The 18,136-nt window shown below is 45.8% G+C and overlaps 1 protein-coding gene across 5 annotated transcripts in view; it reads right to left on the bottom strand.

Moving 5' to 3' along the window:
• Positions 1-18,136, bottom strand: part of Ift122 (intraflagellar transport 122) — a 70,044-nt gene that overhangs the window by 40,504 nt on the left and 11,404 nt on the right. For 3 of the 5 annotated variants that reach the window (XR_004122248.1, XM_031383026.1, XM_031383027.1), the window contains exons 4-9: positions 12,072-12,150; positions 9,864-9,940; positions 6,688-6,754; positions 5,784-5,930; positions 4,599-4,775; positions 2,994-3,069 (exon numbers count right to left, since the gene is read on the bottom strand). Coding sequence is in view for 4 of the 5 variants with exons in the window: in XM_031383026.1 (XP_031238886.1) it covers positions 2,994-3,069; positions 4,599-4,775; positions 5,784-5,930; positions 6,688-6,754; positions 9,864-9,940; positions 12,072-12,150 (623 nt within the window). In the remaining variant the exon portion in view is untranslated. The remainder of the gene's footprint in view (positions 1-2,993; positions 3,070-4,598; positions 4,776-5,783; positions 5,931-6,687; positions 6,755-9,863; positions 9,941-12,071; positions 12,151-18,136) is intronic. The other 2 variants (XM_031383028.1, XM_031383029.1) reach the window with 1 other exon arrangement.

The raw sequence follows: 18,136 nt of genomic DNA, 5'->3' as shown, positions 1-18,136 counted from the left end.
GACCAAAGCAGAGTGACCAGAGCAGAGTGACCAGAGCAGAGTGACCAGAGCAGAGTGACCAAAGCAGAGTGACCAAAGCAGAAGTGACCAGAGCAGAGTGACCAAAGCAGAGTGACCAAAGCAGAGTGACCAGAGCAGAGTGACCAGAGCAGAGTGACCAAAGCAGAGTGACCAGAGCAGAGTGACCAGAGCAGAGTGACCAGAGCAGAAACTCAGCAAGAGAAACAGCCTCAGGCAAGAGTCTCTCAACACTGGCCGTGTCAGCTCCTTTTAGGATGGGCATAGAGTCTAGGTGAGGTGAGCTATTGTAGGTGACGTGGGCTATTGTGGGTGAGGTGGGCTATTGTGCAAAGGAAGGAGAGAAGGAAGCCATTCTGCACTGGAGCTCTGCTCACTGTCTGGAAACCTCTAGCTACCTACCCACATGACTCACAGGTGAAGCTGAAAATCTGCACTAGGATCTCAGCTGCTGCCCATTGAAAATATGCGGCAGAGCACAGCAAAGTGAACTACCTGACCTCCCTCCCTCTCTCTATCCCTTCTTCCTTCTCCACCCTCCAACATTTGCATTTGCCTTCAGGGGAACCTGAGAGAAATGAGTTTCTATGGTGTACAACTTACAATTCTTGGAATATAATTCAATTTTTTCAAGAAGCAGGACAATATGGGGTTGGAGGGAAGGTTCAGAGGCTAAGAGCACTGGTTGCTCTTGCAGAGGGCCCAGGTTTGGTTCTCAGCACCTACAAGATAGCTTACTGGAATCTGTAACTCCTATTCCAGGGATCTAATGCCCTCTGTTGGCCACTGTGAGCATTGCACACATGAGGCACATATATGCACACAGGCAAAACATTCATACATATAAAAATAAAATATTTCTAAGTAGAAAAATGTTAATCTTATTTGAGAAAAGACAATCAGCAAGGCCAGATGCATGGTGGCCCAGGTGCTGGAACAAGCAGATCAAAACTCTAACGATCTAGGTTAACATGGTTCACAATACTAAAGAAGGGGCTGGAGATGGCTCAGTGGTTGGGAGCACGGACTGCCCCTGCAGACGGCTTGGACTGGGCTCCCACATGGAACTGGAAAGTGTAGTGACTAAAATAACTCACTGGATGAACTTAACAGACATGGGGAGATTATGGAGAGTCAAGTAAGTGACTAGAATCTGAAGGAAGAAAGAATGAAGCAAAAGTATCTGAAGAGATGAAGGCCAGAGTTTTATCACCTTTTAAATTTTTTTACCCTTCCCTTCATCATGCTTTTAAAAGAATAAATATATAGTTTTTTTGTTTTTTTACTTTATGTATATGAGTACACACTGTAGCTGTACAGATGGTTGTGAGCCTTCATCTGGTTGTTGGGAATTGAATTTTTAGGACCTCTGCTCGCTCTGGTCAACTCCACTCACTCAGTCCCTGACTGCTCTAGCCCAAAGATTTATTTATTATTATACATAAATACACTGTAGATGATTTCAGACACACGAGAAGAGGGTGTCAGATCTCATTACGGATAGTTGTGAGCCACCATGTGGTTGCTGGGATTTGAACTCAGGACCTTCGGAAGAACAGTCAGTGGTCTTACCCGCTGAGCCATCTCACCAGCCTCCAGTTTTTTTGTTTTTTAAGCCTAGTGAATCCCAAGCAGGAAAAGGCAGTGAATCTCTTTAAAGTCTAATACTGCTTAGGCACCTAATTAAAAATATTTGTCTTTCCATTGAAAATTATTTGAATAAAAATCAGGGCTTTTGTTTGTTCATTTGTTTTTGTTTTGTTTTGTGGTTTTTGGAAACAAGGTTTCTTTGTATAGCTGTGGTTGTCTTGGAACTTAAGAGATTTGCCTGCCTCTGTCTCTCTGCCTCTGCTTCCTGAGTGCTGGGATTAAAGGTGTGTACCACAACAGCCTGGCTAAAATCAGTTTTTAATTCAATTTTACATTTTAAATAGTCATCACTAGACTAATTTGACAGACTTCTAGCATCTTTCTGGTCAGGTCCCAAACTAGCTGTGAGGCCAGTGACCTCTCAAGACCTCACATTCAGCAATGGTGGGAGCAGTTCCTCCAGGGGATTCTGAGGACTAAAGGAGCTAGTCCTGTAAACAGCGTAACCGTATCTGCACCATGGAATACCTACCAGCTGTGGCTACTAAGCAAACACTACAGATGTCTAGAAAGCCAAAGTCACACAAATGTTACCTAAGCCTGACAAAAACTTTGGCTTTGTTTTAGCAATTCTTTTTCTGTATTTAATCCCCAATTCACTCCATAGTTGAAAAGATACTTCAAAACCAATAAATAACTTCACTGTCCCAAACAAGTTGGAGTTACCATCTCTACCATGGTTTGGACTTTAAATGACTCAGAAACCCTGTGTCAAAGGCTCAGTCCCCAGCCAATGGCATTATGGAAAGAGGACAAAGTTTAAGGGCTGGAGCCTGGTTGAAAGAAACATGTCACTGGACATGTCCTCTTAAAAACATATTGGAGGGGCTAGAGAGACGGCTCAGCGGTTAAGAGCACTGACTGCTCTTCCAGAGGTCCTGAATTCAATTCCCAGCAACCACATGGTGGCTCACAACCATCTGTAATGGGTTCTGATGCCCTCTTCTGGTGTGTCCTCACATACATAAAATAAATAAATCTTAAAAAAAGAAAATCATATTGGAAATTCTCAAAAAACTAGTAATCCGATCTAGGCTTCACTCCCGCGCTCCGCCATCTTCCAACTGTGGTACTCACTGGTCTGCTCTTGGGCCCCCATTTCTTTTTAATAACAAAAAGCATCAGGTGAATGGTATATAATTAAAGTCTCTTTTTACAGGGCTGAACAGTTGAAGAAGAGAAGACAAATATTGGACACAGGACCTGAAGTCAAGCTCAATATGCAGATGCTAACAACAATCATGTACAGTCACTGATAATACTCTCAGAAGCACACATCAAAGTGTGCTACAGCTGACTTGTGTAACTTGCATGGTGCTACATACCTGTTTTCCACTCAACTGGTAGAAGGAAAGTTTCTGTCCCCAGTCAGCTACAGCCAGGATGTCATTATGTTCCTCTCTAATCAACAGAAGACAAAAGAGGTTATAAGGGGGCACAGCCTGCTGATGACTGTGGCTAGGGGCTCAACAAACAACAGGAAAAAGAAAGCCCTGGCCAGCCTGTCAAGGAGCCAAGTACTACACAGCCATACTGGGGCCAGGGTTATAATCAGGCCAACCATCAATCAGCCCAAAGACAGGTTTGGCTTTCCTGGGATCTGCTACTGCACTGACTCCTAGCCATGAGTGGTCTGGGCTAGGACATGTCTACAGAGGCCTGTAGATCTGTGCCATGGAATGGGACTTCAAGGATCAGAACCTAGGAGAAAGGCTTCCACTCAGATGGGAAGCCAACAACTCAAAATCCAGACAGAGAGAGGTTTCCCAGCCTTAATGCTGGAACAAAATCCTCCCCAAGTGGCTGAGCCTCTATTAACACCTGCTTCCCTAAGTCCAGGGTCTGACAGTCACCTGGCAGCACCAGTAGCCACACAAGCATGCTCTGTGCAGCATGGTCTGTAAAACCCAGCCAGGACAGCATGAGGAAAATGCCATAGACATTAATTCAGAATTCAGAAAAGGGGGAAGGTGAAGAAGATGCTATCAGGAGGCTTACAGATGAACTGTGCTTACTGATGCTGAACCCTAACCACCAGTGAAGTCCCTGTGGAGAGGCTGCATGTGGCCCTGGGTTAGGCTAAGCTGCTAGACACTACATCAGGGATTTCCAATCAAGTCCTTAATGGTGGGCTGTGGGCTTACCAAAACACCCATGTTGATAATAAATAGGGCTGAAGCTCAGATGGGAACCTGAGGGCCACCCTTCTTCCTTTCTTTGCCCCCACTTCCCACCCCACAAACCTGGATTCCTCTAATGAGTCTTAGGTGTTAGGGTATAGTGAGGAGGGTTCCAAGCTAGAACATGATTGCCCAATCACAACACCCTGGCTGCCTCGGCTTTTCCCACTCCACCGAAAGGACTTCCCTTACAGATCATATCAACTGAGAGAAGAGAGACTGCCCAGCACCCAGGACTATGGGTGTGTAAGGGGGTGAAATTTAAGGCTTCCCCTTTGTATGTCCTAGCCAATGCAAGGCAAAGGAGAGTGGGAATAGGCCAAGACAACACATCTAGTAACAAAAAGCATTAGGTGAATGGTGGTCCTACCACGGCATTGTAATCAAGCTTCTTGGAGAATGTCTAATGTTGCTGGAAGGGGCTCGCTCAGACGTTAACTTGAGAAGCAGGCATTGAAGTCAGAGGGGACATACTGAGGTGCCAGGGGCCTATTCAGAGACGGCAGTTTACAGAGGTGTGTCCTCCTCTGTGCTACCCAGTTTCTCCTCCTCTCTCAGAGGATTGCTGTATCTGCCACCCACACGTGCTTCTCAGGGGAGCGTCCCTTTGCGAGTGTGGGCGAACACCAACAATCCCCCTGCCCCTGTTCTGCTGCCCTTAGCCAAGAAGTTTCTCAGCAGCATTTGCTTTGGCAGGCCTGTGGGGGCCTGGGCCCTCCCGAGGGTCCTCACTCTGTGGGACACACTCACGAGTTGCCGTCCCTGGGACTGTCGTCCTCTTCCTCTTGCTCTTCCTCCTCTGCCTCACTACCCTGACTACTGTACACTGTTGACTTCAGAATGGAAGGGATTTCCTGAAAATATCTGTTGACAATGACATCCTCAGCATCCTCGTTCTCTCTGCTCATCCAGATATTCTCCCATCGGCTGTAGACAGTAAGGGGATGTTCACAATCACATTACCTAGGACTACACTGAAGCTATAATTTCAAAACCTGCCAAGGAGCCCCTGGACCCTGCCCGGAAGAGGACAGCCACCAGGTACACTGGGCATCCTGCTTCTCATGAATTAAAAATGGTAGCTTGAAGCCACAGAGTCATCTGTAGCCACAAAATCAAACAACAGGAACTCTGGGGTAGGCTAATGGCCTTTGAAGGCTTTCTATACATATGTAGGGCCTCCGCTGGACAGAAGTACTCAGGAAGAATTACAATAACCTGCTGTACGCAAGGCAACGGAATTAAACAGCCTCCAATCCAGTGGGCGCCCACCTGTAAAATAACACTGGGACAGTAAACAATTGAGCCCTTTAATTTACCCTCAGAGAACTCCGTAGGGGCAGGTTTAATAATATTATAGTTATGCAAAGAGCTGCGAGAGCTTTTAGTCCACCCTCAAAGTCATGTGGCATAAAAGTATGTGTGGGGTTTGAGCAGGTAGCGCCAACTGTCTGCAGACCTCTAGGTTGTAGGGCATTTATAGGCTTAATTTTAACTTTTTGGCAAGGGAAATTTAAAAAAAAAAAAAAGCACTTGAGAGAGTACTGTTCTGTTAATGGTGAAACAGGTGGGTGGGTGCATACTCCTGGACTTGAGGGAAGGGCAGATGAAGCAAGAAGAGAAGACCAGGGAGATCGGAACAATTAGTTCATGAAGAAGTCTCTCCTCTCTGTCTCTGTCTCTGTCTCTCTCTATCTCTCTCTCTCTATTTCTCTCTGCTGGCCTAGATAGTTCATCTGCTTAGCTAAATCTCTGGGATTCATTCCAAAATTCAATATAGGCTCTTTTAAAACTTCATTTATAAAAAGCAGGTTCCAAACAGACCAAGCAAGTGGGGAGAGAGGACTGTAAACTTCAAAGATGTCAGGAAGAGAAAAAAGAGCTCAGAAAGCTTCTTCTAATAGTGCCAGCCAGGAGAAACACAGCCATGGGTACCTTGAAGGGTTCCAGCAGATGGACCATATTGGGGAGAGGGAGCCCCCAGGGCGCTCGATCTTCACTTTCTCTTCACCATTTTTGTTCCGTATGCTGATGATGCCATTGGCCATCCCCAGAGCCAGGTACTGACCATCGTTCGTCCAGCTGTACATACAACCAATGGAGGGCAAGGGAGGTGGGGAGGGGCACACAGAGGGTAGAGCCTGTGAGGCAGCAGCCAGGCTGTGGGTTCATCACTCCTGCTTATTCCTGACACAGACTCAGCTTAGACCACCACTTAAATCTGGAATCAGGGAGACCTTAACTTAAAGCAGGGATGTCTATTCCAGATGGCATCTATCCTGACTCTGTGCACACATCTTTATAGCAGCCTGCACTCCAGACTAGGCCCTATTTTCTGCTCTACAGTTCAACTCCCTCCCAATCCAAGGGCTCCCAGTAAACAGACCATCTTGTGCCTTTTTTGGCCTTCAAACAGAGCTTGACATGGCATTCAACAAATGTTGAATTACAGAGTACCCTCAAAAGCTGCTCAGTTATAGAGTGCCTCGGCCCACTGGTGCTGTGAGTATTTCTGAAATGGAATTGTTATCACTGTTGCTCCATGATTTAGTAACCACCCCAAGGTCACAGGCCTATCAGTGACAGGATGTAGATTCTGGTCTGAGTCTAGCACCAGCGTCAGAGGTTCCTGTCTGACTTTCACAGTGGAGACGCCCATGCCAGCTCAGCACACGAAGGTTATCAAAGGTACCAGTCTTTCCCATCAAGGAGACAAGAAAAGGAAAAGGGGAAACTGGCCAACACTACACTTTCTCTGTGGGTGAGATTAGAGGCTTGTGGGAGTCTGCTGGGGAGAGAAGCGGACACACTGCCTGTTATCAGAGCCTCCCTAACTTACCTGCAGCAGGTGATCTTGCTGCTGGATTTGTGTTTGGAGACAGACTTCTGCTCAGGAGACCACAACCCTTCAGTATCAGGCAACAGAAAGGAGAGCAAGACTATTAATCAATAGAGAGGACTAAACTATCCATTCATACAAAACTCAAATCTCCGGGGTCTTATGCTGAGTTAAGAAAAAGCCAACTCCCAAAGGTTGACACCATAAAAGTCCATGTATATAACGTACTGAATGACAACCACACACCTGGAGAACACATCTATGGCTACTGGGATTGTGGGTACCAAGTGGCAGGGGGTGGTAGGTGGCAGACACTGGTATGGGAATGGGATCCTGTATTGCAGTGATCATACATTGCCACATGTGATTGAAGGACCGAACTAAAACATACTGTGCCCCCTCTTCCCTAGTTCCTGTACTGTCTATTAGTTGCCCACTGGGCACCCACTAGGAGAACTGGGTGAAGAATACATGGCACTGTTCTGTACTGTCTCTGCAATGTTCTGAGAATCTACAATTGTTTTTTTAAGAAAAGAAAAAAAGGTAGATGGTGAAGTTCTAGCCAAGTTCTTCAGGACTTAAATCCCAAAGAAAAGGACATAGCTAGGGTGTGACTGCCAGAGAACAACTGAACATTAAAATATAAGTTAAGGCAGTGGAAAGTACAGGAGCAAAGCTGTGAAGTTTCCCATCAATGACTCAGTCTGAGACAGACAGGCACCATTGCCGGGCGGTGGTGGCGCACGCCTTTAATCCCAGCACTTGGGAGGCAGAGGCAGGCAGATTTCTGAGTTTGAGGCCAACCTGGTCTACAGAGTGAGTTCCAGGACAGCCGGGGCTATACAGAGAAACCCTGTCTCATAAAATAAAAAAAAAAAAAAAAAAAAAAAAAAAAAAAAAAAAAAAAAAAAAAAAAAAAAAAACAACAGACAGGCACCATGTGTTCTCATGCCTAACCTTCAGTGTTTGTAAATAAGGGGTGTAACAGTGGGTGCAGACAATGAAATTAGTAGGAAACTATGGGAGGGAGCAAGAGGCTCGGGGAGGGGGATGGTAACAGACATGAAAGTGGGAGGAGGACACCAGGAAGAGGGTGGAGATGAGACATAGAGGTGGGGAGAAAAAAACAAAACAAAATTTGTTTGGCAGTACCATCATGAACTTTAACTCTTTATTGAGCTAATAAAAGTAAAATAAGTAATGAATGAGCTTTTGGAAGAGTCCACTTTCTAGGCCTCTGTCACTGCACATGACTGTATGTGAGCTGTGCACTGTGCATAGCACACTGGTCAGTTCAGGCTTGCTCCCTCTAATCCCCAGAGGTGGTCCAGTACCCTAAATAACAGACAATAAAGCAAATTCTACCCTGCCTGGGCCATGAAGTACAATCACATGAAATACAAAGCACATCTAAGTTTGCACAGCCAAGTGCATACACAGAGAGTAGAGGAAGCCGTGAGTGGAGTTCTGAGTGAACGTTGCTCTCACATGGCTTCATGTCTAGGATGCCACTGCTTCTGGGTGAGACTGGGGGAGACGGTAGAGCCTTCCCTTTCTGCTCCATGGGATACTGAATACATGCAGAAAATGTCCACCACAGCTTTCCTCCCAGATATTTATGGCTTGTAGACTGTGCCCTACAGAGAGTGCTCTGACAGAGATTAGAAAAACCTATCTCTTTGATCCAGCTGTACACAACCCTGTCTCCTTATTTGTAATACCCTGTCTCCTTGATCCAGCTGTATAGAATCTTGCCTCCTTATTTGTAATAACCTGTCTTCTTGACTCAGCTGTAAGCAAGAACCCTGCCTCTACGTTCAACTCTATACAATAAACACACTGGGCTTCCGGAGAGTTGAGGTCCACACAATCCCAGTTTAACCAACTGAGTCTTATCTTCATTTCCGGCTGTCCCAGTCACATGGGTCCCCAGAGTCCCTGTAGCTAAGCAAAGTTTAAAAGGGAAATGTCTATGAAATGCCTGAGTCTTCCCCTCCCTTCTTTCAAACATTTCCACCCCACCCATGCATTCTGCCTGTGCTCCATTGCAAGTACAGGAAGCCTTCAGCTGCAGGAACCCCTCCTGCCTAGGCTCCCTCGGAATATTTGCACTCAAGCTCTGCACATAGTGGCCCAGCCTGGGCCTCAAGCCTACTCCTCCAATGCTGGCTAAGTGACTGCCAGTGACCCCAGAACCATTTTGAGCTTCTGTGTTTTCTCCTTCACCAGGAGAGTAGGAATAAGTGAAGCACGGCTTCAGGAGTTGGCACAGAGCTGAATTTTTTAATGACTCTCGAACCATAGGAATTCTCTTACGCTGTAGGTATGGCTGCATGTATATGCATGGTGGTGTTATGTGTGGGAATGCTTGCCCTGGGAAGGAGAAGCTGATGGTGAGATGTCTTCCTCTATCCCTCTCTATTTTTTTAAACAGAGTCTCTCATTGAAGCCTAGTGCTCTTCATCTTGGCTTGGCTGGCTGTCCAGCAAGCCCTAGGACCTGGCACTGGGGCTGCAGACAAAGCACTACAGCTGGCTTGTATGTGGGTACTTGAGATCTGAACTCGAGCACTTTACCCACTGAGCCACTTCCCCAGCCCAACTTCTTTTACTTAATAAGATGTTTTTACAAATCCTACCTTCCCCTGCCATAAGCTTGAGAGCAGGAATATTTTATTCCCCACAAACAAGCACACAGATCAGCACAAGAAGATATGCTAGGTTTTTTTTTTAGGCAAATGGCAGTGCTTCTAGAAAAAAACAGTCTCTGCCAGGATTAGCCAGAGTTTTCTGTGCCCTCTCATCCATCACACCATTTCTTCCCCAAGACCCTACTGTCTCAAATGGCTTACCACCTTCCAGGTCATCACCTCTCACTGTCTCTCCGCAATTTTTTTTTTTTTTTAAGACAGGGGTTCTCTGTGTAGCTCTAGTTGTCCTGGAATTATGCGGTCCAGGCTGGCCTCAAACTCACAAAGATCTGTCTGCCTCTGCCTCCCAACATCTAGGATTAAAAGCATATGCCACCACTGCCCAGCTCTTTCTGCAAACTTAAAGGATCAACCTCCCTTGGCTGCTGGTGGTGCAGAAGAGGCCTCCCTTTCTAAGGACAGACCAGCAGTTTGTGTGTGTGTGTGTTAGCATTCTCCATTACAGGTGCTGGAAATTTAAACTTACCAAAGTCACTGGAGGAACAAGATGCCAGCTGGTGGGTAACAGGATTGTAGGAGACACACTGTATAGAGTCATTGTGCCTGGAAGTTAAGAATGGAAGATTATTCCACAACAAACCACAAATGTCTCCGTAGCTACAATTGGAGATTCAAAGCAGGCTTGAGGTCTAGGAGAGATGGTTCACCAGTTAAGAGCACTTACTACTCTTCCAGAGGACCAGAATTCAATCCCAGTACCCAAACAACAGCTCACAGCTATCTGCAACTCCAGTTCCAAAGGATCTGATGCCCTCTTCTAACCTCTAAGGCAAAATACCTATATGCATAAACTAAACTTAAAAAAATAAATTTAAAAACAAAACCAAAACAAACAAAAAGAACAACCCCAAGACTGAAGCCTCTGGTGACACACTTGCAAGCCCTTCTCTAGGCTTGCAACAGCACAGGGCCTCATTTACAGGACTGCCCTCAACAACAGTTTCCACCCACCCAGCATCCCACCCAACTCAAACTCTTCCTCCAGGGCTCTCCTCCTGATACCTCCAGTGTGTGTCTGAGACACAGACAGAGAACGAAGCCTAGTGGGATGTGCAGACAGCATGCTTTACTTGTGGCTCCAACTGACAATTTCTGGTGCCCAAAAATATAGGGTGGAGGTGTGATGAATGCAATGCAGGCTAGGGTCTAGAAACAGGGCAAATGCTGAGGTGCACTCCATGGCACCTCAGCCCAGTTCTAGCCCTTCACTTCTTGATAACACTGTATGCATAGTCTCCTGCACTGTTCATCTAAACTTTGCTTGTTGTGTTCAGAGCAGCATTGTTTACAGTAGGCAACAGGTGGGAGCAACCCAAGTCTTCATTAGCTGATGAGCAATCCAAATGGAATATACACACACAATGGAGTATTACTTAGCCATGAGGACATTACATGAATAAGCTGTGGTGGTTTGAATATGCGTGGCCCAAAGACTGGCACTATTAGTAGGTGTGGCCTTGTTGGAGGAAGAGTGTCACTGTGGGGGTGGGCTTAGAGACCCTCCTCCTAACCATGTGGGAGCCAGACTGCCTTCTGATCGAGATGTAATAGAATTCTCAGCTCCTCTACCACCATGACATTGCCTAGACACTGCCATGCTTCCTGCCATGATGATAATGGACTGAACTTCTAACCCTGTAAGCCAGCTTCAATTAAATGTCATCCTTTTTAAGAGCTGCTTTGGTCATGTGTTTCTTCACAGCAATGGAAACCCTAAGACAGAAGTCAATCACAAAATGCCAAACACTATATGATCCCACTTATATGAGGCACCTAGAGGAGCAAGAGTCCTCAGGAAGGACAATGACAGTTGCCAGGGCTGAGATGAGGCAGAATGGAAGATGTTCAGCACTGAGTTTAAAGTTCAGGACAATGAAAGCTTCTAAAGATGTTACTTGCCAAAATGTGTCTGCACAACAGGGTTAATATACGCAACACCTGGTGGCAATGGAAGTTTACATTTGGGGTATTTCTCTATTATTTGAAAAAAAAAACAGAAGTTGTTTGTCAAGTACTTCCTATGCCCCAGGTATGGTGCTAGGTGCCAGAAATATAAACACATAAAAACAGAGATAGTGTCTACCTTCCAGAGCCCACAGGCCAGTGAGTGACAATCAGAATATGTAAAACCACAGCTGTAAGAAATGCTCAGCTGAGTCTGGATGGCAGGAGAGACAGCTGCAGCTGACACCTATAGATGAGAAGGGACTGGCTAGTAGAGGGAGAGATTTGAGCATGGCCCCCTAAGGAGCAGGAAGCTCAAAGCACACTGGCCTTTTGACACTGGGTAGATACAAAGCCATTTTCAGAGGCAGAGACACAAAAGGGGACAGGGTGGGTGAGAGGGGAGTGACAGGAATCTGTGGTGTCAGATTAGCTGAAATACATTACATGAAACACAGCTCACTGCTGGCTGAGCTGGTTGCTGATCATTCCCTACCGACCCCACACTTAACTCAAGTTCATCTCGAGAGGAAAGCTCTTCCATACATTCTTTCCACAGGTATGGCTACAGTGAATGACAGTCAGAGCAGAAATGGGTGTGGTTGATGGGCAGCCCTTGTAAACCAGCTTCCTGAGGCCGAAGCAGGAAGGTTATAAGCTTGAGGCCTGCCTTATAGAGGGAAACCTGTCTCAAGCAAACAAAACAGCTGTCAGCCATGGGGTCACTTACGTGTACTTCAGAATGCCTTCCAGTTTTGAGGTCCAGATAATGATGCTCTTATCAGCAGATCCAGATGCAAAGCGCTTGCCTAAAGGGTTTTTAAAAAGAAAATCCTCACGTGTATTTTAAACCAGAATTTTCCAGATAGAATGTCCAAGAAAACATTTTTCATACTCAGCTAGAAATGTAGTTCAGTTGACAGAGTAGCTATCTAGTATACATGAGGCCCAGGTTCAAATCCCAACACTGTATAGAATAGTGGTATATCCTGTCACCTTGCCACGTGTGGTGGCAAGAAGATCAGAGGTTCAAAGTCATCCTTGGCTACAGAATGAGTTGGAGGCCAGCCTGGACTACAAGAGATCCTGTCTGAAAATACTTTTAAAGGGGAATAAGTGTCCCTTTATTCTCTAGCGCTGTTTTTGGATGTGGTGTAGGGGTGGAACCTGGGGCCTACGCGTGCCGACTACATACCCCCCCACAAAGGAGCTGTACCCAGCCCTTCCAATGCTTCTCATCAACACTGGCAACAAGGACTCTTCAGTTTGGACTCTAAGGTTCAAACCTGCTCTTCCTGGCACTAAGTATGTCCAGACACACTGAGGGTCGGCCTCATCTGTGTGCCATGCTCTTCAGGAAGGGCTAGGCAGTGAGTCAGACATTTAAGCTTCATCTCCACGGTGTCCAGTCCAAGAAGCAGACATTAAGTTTATCCAACACAGATACAATATGGGAGGGGTGAGTCCTATGAAAGACAGTAACTGGAGGAACTAACATTAAAATATATTTTATTTTTTGTATATGTGTGTTTGTTTACATGTCTGTGTACTATGTACATGTTTGGTGCCTGAATAGGCCAGAAGATGACATCAGATTCCTAAAACTAAAGTTGTAGGTGCTGAGAACTGAACCTGGATCCTCTGGAACAGTCAGTGCTTTTGACTGCTATGGCACCTCTCTAGCCTCCTAATTATTTTTTAAATTTTTTAAACTCATGTGTTTGTGTGGTGAGTGTGAGCACACATACACATGTGCACACATGAGTGTGGGGTAGGCTGATGTCAAGTGCCTTCCTCTGCTGCACTAGCCCTGGAGCTCACAGGCTGAGCTAAATTAGCTGTGTAGAGAGCTTGTCCTGTCTCCACCCCCTAAGGCTGGAAGCAGGCACACACCACTGTGCCCACGTCTTTACGAGGATGCTGGAGATACAAACCCAGGCCTTCATGCTTTTGCAGCAGGCACTTAACCAACTGAGCCATCCCAGCCCCCAAAGCTGTATGTATTCATGGAGTACAGTACAGTGTTCTGATATATTTAGTCAAATAACTATATCAAGCAAATTAACATATTTATCACCTTAGATACTTATATTTTAACAGAGAATGTCAAAGTCTGTTCTTTTAGCAGTTTTAAATATAAATTGTTAGTTATGATTTCCATACTGTGCAACAGATCTCAAAAACCTACCCATCCTGCCTGACTGAAACTGTACAGGTAAATTGAGACCACTTTGGGGATCAAATGACATTTTCACAGGAGTCACCTAAGACCATCAGAAAACACAGATATTTACATTACAATTCATAACAGTACAAAAGTTACACTTATGAAGTAGAAGTTATAAAGTAGAAGGAAATTGTTCTTTTTTGTTTGTTTGTTTGTTTGTTTTTTGTTTTTTTAGTTTTTCGAGACAGGGTTTCTCTGTGTAGCCCTGGCTGTCCTGGAACTCACTCTGTAGACCAGGCTGGCCTCCCAAGTGCTGGCATTAAAGGCGTGCACCACCACTGCCCAGCAGAGAAAACCATTTTATAGTTGGGGATCACTACAACATAAGGAACTGTACTGACAGACAGGGTACAGCATTAGGAAGGCTGAGAACCACTGCCCTAGAGGACTGGATGCAGATGAGATGCTTCAGGGCAGACCTAAAGAATAAGCAGAGCTGACCCAAGTACAAAGGAAGAGCAAAATGTACACATGGGTGAAACATGTGCAAAGGCCCTGCGGCAGCAAAGGCTGGCATGGCTAAGAGGCCAGGAGAGTCACAGCTTGGAGCAGGTGGCAAAGAATGCAGCAGCTGAGTGAAGGAGCTCTAGGGCCTTTGGGGCCACAGTGCAGATCGTAGCTTTACCCCCAAGCAGTGGGACCAGAGGCAAGCCTGAAGGGAAGAGTGACAGATGTGCCTTACATTTCCACACTGCTTGGAATTTAAGAAAGAATGTGCTAAAGAGGCAACATAAACCAAGTAATTCTTTATTTATTCCATGAATACCAACTTAAAGCCCGTGGAAGAGCTGGGCACCTTATCACAAACCCCAGGAGCCTTCATGAGGCAAGCATAGGACAAGATTTGCACACCCAACTGCAGAATTTTGTTACATTTTTATTAATTTGTGACTACATATGCGGGAGGCACAAAGACATGATGGTGCACACTGGGACAACTGTTGGGAGTTCTCTCCTTCCACCATGTGGGTTCCACTGATCAAACTCAGGTTGTCAGGCTTGGTGGCAAAGCCAAGGGCCCCCAGCCTGCGGAGCCATCCTGACAGGCCAACCTATTGATTTTTAGACTTTAATCTTAGGGTAAGGGTAAGGTGGCCTTCAGAAGCCACTGTGTCCCCATTTGAAACAGAGATGGAGCACAAGTCCTCACGCAGAGACTATGCAAAGACAACATCTGCAAAGTACCTTTTATAGCAGCTTAAACAGGAGGTTGTAGGTGGGCCACATGGCGCTGTAGCAAAATCTGGTCAACAAGAGACTCTACTTTCAGGTGTACCCTCCCGGTTTCCTGACCTGGTGAGCATTAAGGATGACAAGCATAGGCTCCAGGCCCAGAGTCTCTGCGTCAGAATCCCTAGTGATGTCATTGAGCAGCTGTGTGACCGGAACTAGTTCCTGGACACCCCAGGGTTTCATTTCCGCATGTGAAAATGGACATTAATAGGATTTACCTCATAGTTGATGGGAAGAAAGAGCATGCATGTGCACCCATGCACACACATATATAAAATTTCCAGAACAATACCTGGAATAGAATTGTGCTAAAAACATAGCTACTGTTACTCTCTTCCTACTGGCTTATGCTGTTCTTGAACAAGGGGACTCTATCTTTCACATCTTTAATTGTGGTAACTCATTAATTACTTAGGAAACTTCAGAAGTCAGAAACAAGCAGGCTTAAAGAGTAAAATCAACCACAATCTATATGTCTCAATTTTCAGATCTAAGGGTGTAGACAAGTTATGGAGGAACTAAGACTTCCTAACCATTATGTGACACAAAAAGCATGGTACTCCAGGAAGACCCAGGCACAGTAGTCAGAGAACATCAGTCAGGCTCTGTAATTGCTCCAGGCCTGTTTGCCCCTCTGCCAGAGGAAGTAAGAGTGCCCTTGCTACGTGCTTCAGAGGGCTACAAGAAAGGTCCTATGGAATGACATGTGTGACAGAGTTCTACAGAGTACTGACAAATGCCACTCCTCACAGGGCTACAGGCCACAGGGCTTCTGTCATACTCAGGAAACCCAGCAGACTCTGCACCTATGTATAAACAATTCAGCTACTCAGGCAGTCTGCCACTGGTCTTCTTGGAACATCACTCTCAACTTGAACTCAAACTGTCACAGCACAGACACTGACCATGAAGCCAGAAATGTGTGCTGTCTCACTAACTTGTCCTGGGACTGACTTATCCTTATGGTTGTTCTCCAAAAGTCAATCAACAAGGCTGTCAGGCCAGAGCTGGAGATGCTGCATATACATGAAGTATGTGCATTTGCCTGCAGAGCAGCCTACAGTGTTCATCTGATTCTTAAAGAAGTCCTCCGTCCAAAGGAAATACAAACCTGGGTCTTAGGTTCATCCAAGCTTTGTACCCTTGGATATAGGGACTCCAACCACAATCAGAGCATCATTTCCAGTCCTACATCTGACACAGGAAGTAGCAGAGACGATAATGAGCTCAAAGTCAGGGCTTGGGCCAGAAGTTGGCTCAGCAGGTAAAGGGATTTGCCACACAAGCTTGATAACATGAGTTCAGTCCCCAGAATCCAAGTAAAGGTGGACAGAGAGCACAGTCTCCATAAAGTTTTCCTCTAACTTCCACACGTGTGTCATAAAAACATGCCCATATGTGTGTGCACACACAATAATAATACATTAATTTAGATAGTTTAATATCTAATTTAGATATTTTAACTTAGATATTTTGTGTGTAAATGTGTATGTGTGTGGACTTATGCATGCCACAATATACATTTGGAGGTTAAAGGACAACTTGAAAGAGTAGGTTCTCTTTGTACCATGTGCTTAGCAGGGATCAAACTCAAATCGGGCTCACTGCACATGCCTTACTCTGGTGAGTCATCTCCAATACACTGGAGACTGTTCCAATAAATTAACAAAAGAAAGACAACTTTTGCGTTGGGCTAAGTTTACAACTTCCATGGCATAGCACTGTCTGTCTGTCTCTGTCTGTTTATCTATATACCTACTTACCTACCTACCATCTGTCTTTCTTCATTTTCCTTCCAATTTTTGCAGTGCTGTGGAAGGAACTTGGGGCCTTGAGCACGAGAATGCTAGAAAGAGTTCTACCACTTAGCTACATTCCCAGTCCACATGAATGTAAGTCACAATCTCAATTTCACACAGCAGCTCTGTGACCACCTCCTCCTCTCCCAGCCTCCCAGATACCCCAGTATAATAATCCCTCAAGCCCATAAGAACCTACCTCCTCTCCATCGCCCCTCTTCCCTTACAGCCCATCTCTATTCATTTTGAGGTCACTGCTTATGACTATGCATCCTCTCCAGCTCTCAAGCACTTCCCCCCAGCCCTGACTCTCAGCACTGGTTGCTTCTCTTCCCTCCCAGCCCTGATCCTCAGCGCTGGTTGCTTCTCACTGCACTAAAACCATGGAAGGAGCACTGACAAGGATCCGTTAGATCCTGCCTTCAGAGGCCCAGCCCGCCACTGCTGCTTTCTGAAGCAGAGCCCTACTGTATCCTAGGTACCACATCCTTGCCACTCAATACAATGCAGCAATCTTCTGCCCTCTTTCCTATGTCAACCTTCCACAATAGAAATGTGCACACCTGAACTTTGGATTCTCCACTGCAACTGCCCCACGGGCAACACTACCCACATCAGTGGAGGGTAACTCCATCATTCAGTCATTCAGGTCAAAAGCTGTGGGGCTGTCTGCAATGTTCACACCCACATCCAACCTGCCAGAAAATCCCATCTGCTCCATACTCAAAGAATATCCAGAACCTGACTGCTTCTTGCCACTTCTTTGGCCACTGTCACCTGTGTCATGAAAGATGCTTGTCACTCAGCTTCCTGAACTCCCTCATCTTTGTAAGCTGTTTCCAAGGCAAATATAAAATAGAAACCAGATCAGGCCCCTGCACTGCTCAGACCCACCAACAGTGCACTCTTTTCACTGAGGATCAGAACCAGTGTTCTGACAATGTTGACACTATCTGGTCACCCCAGACCTGTTTTTTTCTATGTCCTTTCTCACTTCTCCCCAGTTCTTTCTGCTCTAGCCCCCGAGAGGTGCATTCCCACCCACGGCTTCTGCAATGGCTTTTCCACCTTTGAGAAGCTCTCTCTCCCCAAAGGTCTGATGCCAAAATCTCTCTATCTCAGGCTGGCAAGTCTTTGTGCAGCTGCCCTATTTGAATGGGCCTATCTCACAATCAGACTGGATAATGTACCAGCCCTCTGTCCCACCTAGGACCTCTGTCCTGTTCCAATTCTCATATTCTGTCCATCTTACTGCCTATCAGCCTAGCACTTGGTTATCTTACTGACTATGCTCCCTCCTTCCTCTCCAGCTTCCCAACAAGCCCTTCTCCTATTTTGTTCTCTGAAATAACCCAAGCACTTAAGACAGTGCCTGACACACAGATACCTAAGGACTAGAGCCGTAACTCAGTGGCAGCGCATTTATCTGGTATGCCCAAGGCCCTGGGCATAGTCCCCAGCACCACAAAAAACAAACAAGCTTGTTTCAGTGAATTGCTAAAATCTAAGCTAGTTCATATCCTGAGAACATGTAGG

This window comes from Mastomys coucha, unplaced genomic scaffold (assembly GCF_008632895.1).
Source record: "Mastomys coucha isolate ucsf_1 unplaced genomic scaffold, UCSF_Mcou_1 pScaffold20, whole genome shotgun sequence".
Classification (NCBI taxonomy): Eukaryota; Metazoa; Chordata; class Mammalia; order Rodentia; family Muridae; genus Mastomys; species Mastomys coucha.
This window is presented reverse-complemented; position numbering and strand designations above follow the sequence as displayed.